At 40.9% G+C, this 9,525-nt stretch overlaps 1 protein-coding gene across 1 annotated transcript in view; it reads right to left on the bottom strand.

Annotated features, from left to right (window-relative positions):
- The window catches only part of LOC104078192 (poly(rC)-binding protein 3-like), a 47,289-nt gene that overhangs the window by 15,646 nt on the left and 22,118 nt on the right, over positions 1-9,525 (bottom strand). Inside the window, exons 5-7 of the mRNA XM_009579735.1 lie at positions 8,245-8,376; positions 4,196-4,324; positions 1,920-2,063 (exon numbers count right to left, since the gene is read on the bottom strand). Of these exons, the coding sequence (XP_009578030.1) occupies positions 1,920-2,063; positions 4,196-4,324; positions 8,245-8,376 (405 nt within the window). The remainder of the gene's footprint in view (positions 1-1,919; positions 2,064-4,195; positions 4,325-8,244; positions 8,377-9,525) is intronic.

The raw sequence follows: 9,525 nt of genomic DNA, 5'->3' as shown, positions 1-9,525 counted from the left end.
CACTCTTTCTCACATCAACAAGGTTGCGTTAGAAAAGTGAGAACAGTTTTTTAACAGATAAAACTGAAGATGACAAGAGCTATTAGACTTTAAAATAGGACACTTTCAATTATTTATACAAACCACTCAGAGCACTCTAGCAGTGTTTCAATACTTTTGAGTAACGATATACAGAGACAGTCTTTGAAGGTAGTAGCAATTACAATACTAGTAACATGGGCTGCTGCATATATACACATATATTTCTTAAAGGAAAGCACTGCAGTGTAAACTTAAATATATGGAGTAACTTATTCTAAACTTTCAGTCATAGACCAATTTCTGGCAAATTATTTTAAATTTCAATTTGACTTTGGTTACTAAAGAAGCAGATTTCTTATTCTGAAGACAACTAAGAGTGGTAGGCTTGAACACCAGGAATTGAAAGCTACTACATCCAGATTATGAAAATCTGGATATACATCATAACGTATCATTACAGAACAGAAGGTAAAACACAGACAAAAATTCAGAGAAGGCTCATTACAAGGGCCTGTCAGAAGCAAAGGTGCTTTGGCGTATGTTTGAGATGTGCAGGAGCTTCCTTACAAACTGGCAGATTGTGATGGTGTGGGTTGTCATACCACCAACAATACCAGCAGCACTTTGTGCCCTCTGCCCCACCAGGAACCCCATGTTCGGCTTCTCATATGACTTCTGAATTGCCTGTTGGCGTGAGACATGGTCTTACACCCCACACCCCACCCAGGGTGATGACCTGGGCTGGGCTAATGGGACAGTGGGACTTGCCTGCAGATGTTCCACCATGCAGGTGAGTGGCTCTTCCCACTGGACTTAAAAACTACTTAACGACTTAAAAAGAGGCCTTGATGTCATCTTGGGGAAAAGATTTGGCTGGGTGGGGGTACCTTACTGCCAGAGAGGCTTCACATACGTGAATCGTGAGTAGAGAGATGGCTGCCTTCCTCTACCCCAAATTAGGAGATCAATTTCCCCTTGAGTTGAGCAGGGCTTGCAGCATCTCACTCCTCCACCATTGCACATATCTGGGCAGTGCTGCTCTTAGCCTGTTGGCTGTATGGGTCCCCTTGTGAGCCTCCTATGGTGTTTTTAGGGTACACGTCAGCTGCATTCATTGCTGGCTCATCAGTTACTAAAACTGCATTCCCCCTGCAATGGATGGGGCAGAGCAAATTCCCACCATGTCTCAGCAGCACATTGCAGACCCATTTCAGAGCACTATCAAAAGACAAGGAAGAGTCACATTGCACATGGGGTTTTAAAGGCAGATGAGAACCTTGACTGATATAGCTGAAGATGAACAGGGAATCATCAAAACTTCACTATATATAAAAAAGAAACATGAACATGTTGTTGTGTTATCAATCAGGCTGTTGTACGGCATGGTTGGGAAGGTCTACACTTGCATGTATGTAATTCCTGTAACCTCAGAACCCCATTGCTATTTGGTCCTGAGGGACTATAAGCAGCAGAAATTACATGTGTGTAAATTTTAACTGCAAAATGCACTATTTGGTCCTAAAAAATATGAAAACTGTGAGAGAAAAATTATGCCTTTCATGAGTAGAGACATCCTGCTGTTTGATCATCTCTGAAAATTGACGAAACTGCTTATACTGCTAGTGGAGCTGCAAGTTAAGACTGAAAAAAACAACCCCTACAATAAGCAGTTTTACACCACTCGGAGCATCTGATTTGGACACCTCTCAATTCACAGAAGGGCAAACTTTTCCTAATTACAGAATTTAATTTTAAATCTTGGTAAAATACGAGTCATCACAATTTTGCGTCAAGTTTGCAATGCAGTGTTCTCCTTTCCTGCAAACTGTAAGCACACAGAGTAGACAAAGCACATCAATACTATACCAGGCAAAAAAGAGTAAAAGTTGAAAACTAACAGGCGCTGGCTGAGGTTGGGCCAAGACGGTGTGGTTTCCAGCTGAAGCCAAAATGGTGTCTGCTCTTACCTGGCCACCTGCAAAAATGATAGGTGCAGAGGCAGGTTTGGGACGGTAGGGGATGGTGGCACCTTTGGGTGGGGACTGCAGACAAAAACACAAAGCGATCAAAATGCAGAATGAAGCAGAGCTCGTATTAAAAAATCACTCCTTATCTTGGTCACCTCAAACAAGGCATGCAACTAGCCCAGCCAAGCCCACCCCACCCTGTCCTCCACCCCATCAGCCCAAAAGCAAGCCGGAGGCCAGTTGTCCGGGCTTCGAGGGGAAGAGACGAGTTCCTGACTGCACAGCCGAAACAGGCAGTGCTGGCACTTGCGACTTCATTACTGCTATTGTCAGATGAAGCTATGAAGCTTCATTAAGCATGTCAAGGTATTTCAGGAAACATGGGCACAATTTTGAAATTTGTCAACGATTTGGAAGAGTCCAGCCTGTGCTCTCGCTTTGTTAACACAGAGTACATCTGCTTATCGATCTTTCCTACACTGCTACACATCAAGGTTTCTTGTTTTACCAACTCAATTAAGTCAGCTGTTCAACGCGAATGACCATCCTGATCTCCCTTTCGTCTGACTGAGCTGGAAATTTGGAGAAAAATCCTCCTGTCTGCAGCAGGAGCATAACCACGGCCTTCATAATGCATGAAAAGGGAGTTTATTCCCTATAGCCCAAGGCAAGGACCCAAAGGGAAAACCCCTGACCGAGGCTAACTTTCTCCTCATAAATAAAGCAAGAGAATGTGTCTGTAAAAAAGGCTTCAAGCTGTCTGTGCAACACCTAGCAGCACGGTGCCCTGATTTCAGTGCATTAACTACAACTAAAGAAGGTAACAACAATATCACTTCCATTCATTAATATCATATAATTAGCTATTTCATGTCAATGAAAGTGTTTGTTGCCAAATTAAATATATGCTGCAAATTAGAGCATGTTCATTTTTTAAAGTGTTTGAAGCAGTAAACTGTAGTTAAGCCAATGTCTTCTTGTGCTGCTTGTGATTTGCCTAACACTAAAATTAAGTACTTATTATGTCAAAACTGGTTATTTAAAAAGTGGCTCTACCTGTGGGAAGGTAGGACTCTGTCTCTCTGATTTTGAGAAATGGTTTCTCTCATCTTCTTTAGCAAATAACTATTTATTCCACAAATGTCGCTTGGACAATAGACTACACCCTGTGTTCACAGAGCTGATAACTATTGCCATCACGTATTCCATCTCTAACAAACTAAAATTATTTTTTAATATTATCTTTCTCTTGCATTTTTATAAAGAAATTCCTTCTTCACAGTAATCCAGCAAAAACTGAAGCAAAAGTCACTTTTCCCCAGTAAAACTCTGGGGATTTATTAGTTTTTATGCTTTTATTTGCATTAGGCTGTATGACATTTTGATGCATTGCATACTTCTGAACAGCCAGTAGCCGTAGTGCTGTCTCAAACACTCCACTGTTTCTCCCCTCTTTAAAGAATAACAGAACAGTAGGGTGTCAGAGATCATCATGAGACAGCCCTTGACTAGACTTAGGTAAAAAACCAAACCAAACAAAAAAAACCCAGAAAATTTTCCAGCAGAAAATGTGATAAAAGCAGAGATGTTTCATGTTCCTTGTCAAAAATTATGGTTACTAGGTCAAAATATTTAATTTTGATTTGCTGAAATATTTTTTTTCAAATTTCTATTCAACTTAACCAGTTGAGAAATGTACTTGCATGAAATTATGGGCATTTTCAGCAAGGGTCAAAATGTCCAGATTTTTATATAAATTAATTTTTTATCATTTAATCTGAGAGCTAAAAAAATGCTGTCAAAATGAAACATTCTGGCTTTATGCAATGACCTGATCGTAAGGAAGCAAAAAGTCCTGGTAAATCTAAAACACACTAGTCAGAATTATTTCTATTTAAAACAAGACCTAGATGTTTTCTGCCCTATTCTGCATCAGAATAAAATGTTTTTCTCTCAGAACGGGTTGCAGCTCTATGCTGGACCTGGTTTGTTGTTTGACAGTGTCATGACAACCCTGGTCTTTGACTGCTAAACCCTGCTGCGAGAAGCTCTCGAACTCCAGGAAGGGCACAGTCTAACAGAGTCCCCTTGAAATCCCTGGCACGGGAAGGGCAGGCAGCACCCCTGGGGAACCCAGGGTAATTGAAAATTAACAATGTGTTTGAGCATCTCCCAAGTGACAGCCGATATGCCAAGCACTCACTTACCTCCAGCATAACCACGCATATTTGTTTCACGCACTGGATAATGGCGTCGGGAGTGCCCGATATAGTCACTGCACGCTCCGTGGAGTTTGGCAACATGTCCCCCGCTACCTGCACCTGGGCTCCTGTGGACTTGAGCAGAGACAAAGCAAAGAGAGCGTCACCGTCGGGCAGGCAGTGGCACCTCTCCAAAGTCAGTGATTCACTGATGTGATGGAGGGGACGCACCTCTAAACTTCTTGTCTTTTCTTTGCTAGATACATGGTAGAGCGCGTACGTAAACTCCTGCCCAGACAGGGTAATTGGGGTCTGGCAGGACATGGATTTGCCTGTTCAAGCCAATTTGCAAACACTCCCATGCTAGGAAGATTAGACCTCAGTAGCTGTTAATGAATCAAACTGTGACCTGAATTTCAGGACAAGACTTTTAACCCTCTCAAATACAGACAGTTGCAATGCTGACTAAAAAATGAAAAAGGTGAAATGAGGTACTTTTCAATAATAAAAAAAAAAGAAATGAAAAAAATGTTGATAACTGAAGAAGGTCTGCTAATCAAATGAGTTGCGGATAAATGGCTCTTTAATCCACTGGTGGCTGACTTGTGTCTCTGGATGAAATTCGGAGCTGCCTTGTGCTCTGGAATATCTCAGGATGGTACAGAAGCACTTCTAAATTATAATTAGTGTTGATTAAATATATGCACATCATCAACTTTTAGCTCATTAATGAACCCAAGGAGGTAATGAGCCAGTTTTGTTTTCTTTTTTTTTTTTTTTAAATTTCATCTTGGCACTTAATGTATCTTAACATTTAACCAGTTAACCAAAAAAAAAAAAAAAAACCCAAAGAAAGAAAAAAATACATGAGGCCAAAACAATCCCTGGCATTATTTCACAAACATCCTGGAAAACCTTTTCAGTCGATAGAGAAAAACCCAGGCATTTCATATTGAGTTAGCACTTTCACATATTACAAACAAAATCTATTCCTGACTGTTATTGCAATGCAATATTTTGGGCTTTTTAAAAAAAGTATTTTCAGTAACCATTGACTTTGTGTCAGTCAGCAAGGACTTAATTTGTTTTCCTGCTGGTTACATACAACACATGTTATTCTTCTTTCCAAAGACTGATTAAATTACTGATTGCATCTTCTGTTCACTAGTGCTGTTTAAGGCCAGAATATCAATTCCTTGCTCTATAATAGGCTTTGGAATTTTGCCATAATTTGATCAATCAGTCATGCTTTTCTTTTTTTTGTAATCTTATCTTGAAAATAGTACTGCAACCCTACATGTTGTTCCTGGGTACATGACTGAACACAAAAGACCATCCCTCGTGCAATTGCCGCTTAGTGTGTTGTGTGATGATGAAATTAGACCACATCTTGAGCTGGATGCTCCTTTTTTTTCTGTTTGATTGTATTTTCTGTTTAACATAGAGTTCGGGGTGTCTGTACATCTAGCACAAAATACTCTGCCAAATACTGCAGTCATTTATGCATTTGCTTCCAGTGCCAGTCTTGTTTATTCTTTTATTTTGGTCATATATCAGCAACGAAAAAATGAGTAATATATCGTCCATTACCCTTACGCTTAAGAAAATGTGCAGTGTGACTTCTCGCTGCATTAGCCTTATCAAAACACCTATTTGGCCAAACACTATCCTTTTACTTCCTTGTACTAGACTAGTAGGTAATTGCTTCTGAAACTACGCTCACCAGGATAATCACTTCAGTCATTTAATGTACACAGACCAAAAGACCAATCTCACCTTTAAAAACCCATGTCCTAAAAGCACTCACTCAGTGTTCTGGATGAGGTTATGGATATTTAAAATAAAATCCAAAGTATTGATAGCTGTAAAACCTAGAGCTAAGCACTCACTGGCACACGGTTCACACTCACGCGTGCTCCGATTTTAACACAATTCCTGCTGCCTGACAGTTCTCCTGGACACCTAAGAGATCTGGAGAACCTGGAGAAATCATGTCTTGTGGCTGAGGTCACCTCCGACTGCGTGCTCTGACAGTAGCTCTGCATTCCCCAGCTTTTTCCTGGCTTCACCTGCTGCCTGCCAGGGCTAGAGTGTGCAGCTTTCTGACTCACCCAGATACTAACTACTGCAAACACCAACAGTTTGGTGGCCATGCAGAGCCTGAGCCAGAAATGTCCCGTGCGTAAGGCAAACTGAACACCTTCCTTCCACCCAGCAAATGCACTTCAACACACAAATATCTTCTCCCATCTATACGAAGTTCTCTGACAAAGCTTTTTTGGAATTAAAGAAAAAAAAAGAGAGGCTTTCCTATGACCCTAACATCTGCACAGAAATAACTTTTTCTTCCCCTCAGGAGTCACCAAGTGACTCCTTTCTCCCACATCTCAAAAGCTGGTTTGACAATAAGGACTACTGAGAGGCATAGCTCCTGGAATTTTTGATGAAAAATAAAGTAACAGCATTCCAAGAAAAAAAAATCTGATTTGTAATTGCCTTTTATTTGCGGGTCTCAGTAAGCACAGAGACCCCATCAGATGGCAGGGCTCTGAACTGTTTTTCTGCGAGTTTACAGCAGACAATCTACGCATGTTTTCATGAACACAGTTTACAAAGCAAGAGGCACATGGGGGAATAACATGTTGTTTGCTTGGCAAAAAAACCCTCTGAAACAGCTTTTGGCAGCTCTGTCAGCTAATGGAAGTGGTACATGCTGGTACGTTACTTCCCTGTATGCAAGGAGAGAAAAGACCCTTTCAGTAGCGGCCAAATCCTGAAAGGTGAAGATAAGTCTTCAGAGACTTTGTTAAGAAAACTCCTGGGACAATCAAATTGGAATCAAAATGAAATAATTTGGAAGAACTTGAAAGTCAACAGGATGACACCCTTAACTGTCCTTTATCATCACCTTTCCTTCCAAGGCTACCATAAACTAACATTACATAGCAAATGCTGGATATAAAATTTTGCTCAAAGAATTTTTCACTCCTTTTTGACATTGGATCAGATTTTCTTTGATAGAAAAATATCCATTAACTTTTTTTCACATTTGAAACCAAACGTAAAAGCTCACTGAAACCTACTGTCTTGAATCTACATTTTAGACAAAAAAAGGAAATTTTGCTTTGGTAAAGCCTGTCAAAAGCTTCTGTTTTGACATAGTCAAATGAAAAAAATTTATCAGCGTGTTATCTTGATATTCAACAGCTCATTCCATGTTGGAATGAATACAAATTTAGAAGTAGTGCTCTCACTTTCTCCAGAATAAAAATCCGTATTTCTGAAATGTCCTATTCAGATTTTTTCTACGTAACTAAACATGTACCTAATTTTCTTGTTTGACTGATTACAAACATTGGATTCTTGGCTTGGCATGTGCTATGTTGTTACAGTCATGCATGGAAGAATTAAAACTGGCACCGTATGATAATTTTTGCATTTTCTGGTTAAAGGAAAAAGTGGTTGCTAGCACAGCACATTGAATGAATACCTTTAGATAAAGTCTGGATTAAAAAAAGTCAGTAAGGGTTTGGATTGCATGAAATCAGGTCACCTGTGTCACAGTGAGATAAGGGAGAAACAGCAAAGAAGTATGAAAATAATTTGTTTTTAAAAAGTAGATCAAGCATTTGAACTACTAACCTGGACTCCCCAGTGCTACGTGGGCTTTTCTCTGGCTGCAAGGGTGGCAGCTAATTTGGAAATGGCTGCAACTTGGGATCACCTGAGTATTGCTGGGGAGGGGCTGTGCCTGAACAGAAACTGGATGAGCCATTTCTGTCGCTAAACTGTTGCTTTGCTAAATTGTGCATCAGAGACTAGTATGTTGTAAAGCTATTTCTTTATTTCACACACGGTCTTTAGCTTCAAGGAAGGTAGAAGGGTACCACTGTGCTGGCCCCCTGCTTCCCCCAGAGCAAGGCTTTTCCAGGCTCTTCACTCAGCACATGCTCACGTTTGTGTGATGAGCAAGGTGCAGCGGCCGATGGTGGCAGGGCATGCTGCGGTAGGATGCCGAGCTAGCCAGTGTTCCCAGCAGACATCCCAAGACTTACCTCCCTGATTTCTTTGATTTTGGAACCTCCTTTTCCTATAAGGGATCCACACTGACTTGCCGGGACGACGAGCCGCAGTGTTACAGGCGGTTTGCTTGTCACTGTGCTGTTTGTCATTGAAGCGTTTATGTCCTGTAATCACAACGTCAGTAAGAATTAGTGCAGGATTTGTCATTCCTGGTAAGCACTGAAGGGCTCAGAGCAAGTGCCCGAGCTGTTCGTGGAGACCTGGGAAGCGTGCAACCTGTCGTGGTTTGTTTCTGTTGCAGGTTTCTGTTGTTCTGGCTCTGCCAGTGATACGCCGTAAGCACGAACTGCACAAGCAGCTTGTGCCAGAGGAACCCTTCCTTTTGCTGCCTGGCGTTGCAGGTCCGCACTGCGGGACCAGAGGACAGTCTCTGAGGCAAGATGAGGAGGAGGAGGAGGCGGTATCTGTCATTAGACCAGCCGAAGCAGATGGAAAAGACAAAGAGGCTTTTGAATTCACAGGCCCCCAAATCCTGATTTGGTCTCCTTTCCACTATCTCAATCAGAACACTTCTACCTAAACAATACATCTTTACATTTCACGCAATTTCTTGTCAGGTTTGATACAAAGAAAAAAGGTTAAAAAAGGGAATGACAGATAATCTGTGAATAGGCTGAAGCAGAGAAAATCAGATTATTTTGATAAATATTTGACTGCCCCCAGATTTGATTTCTCTTTTGTAGCAGATCCATAAGCATTTGTAGTGTTACATAATTTCTAAAATCTTTTCCGTCACAGCTATGTAACCAGAGTACAAATAGCTCACCAGAACAGCAATTAGCTGTATCCAGGTAATGTAACCTGTATCTGTGTATCTCATTATCCAATGAGACTACACTGCAGGTTTTCATAAGCATTTCAATATACTACTTATTGCAAGGTTTACATTGTTTTAAATATATTTTGCTAGTTCAATATCTTCTAGGCAAGACAAAACAATCCCTCTAATGTCTTCATCACAGAGGAAAAGATAAAGCTTATCTTCCCACTGATTGATGGAATGCTGTTGAGAGCACTTAGGATCACAAAAAAAAGCCACAAGCTGCACAGCACCTGTCCAACAACTCATGAGAATCTCGATGTGGTTTGCTAACACTAGCCACGAGCTGAAAAGACCATCTCATCCATCTGTGAGGTGGCATGGCACAGCTATTACACCCTTCACAGAAATGCTACCCAAAAGATTAGGACAGGAGCAACAGAAAACATGCATTTCATATTCATTCAACCTACTTGTGACACAACAAGAGTTC

The sequence above is a fragment of the Fulmarus glacialis genome, unplaced genomic scaffold (assembly GCF_000690835.1).
Source record: "Fulmarus glacialis isolate BGI_N327 unplaced genomic scaffold, ASM69083v1 scaffold14236, whole genome shotgun sequence".
In the NCBI taxonomy this organism is placed as follows: Eukaryota; Metazoa; Chordata; class Aves; order Procellariiformes; family Procellariidae; genus Fulmarus; species Fulmarus glacialis.
This window is presented reverse-complemented; position numbering and strand designations above follow the sequence as displayed.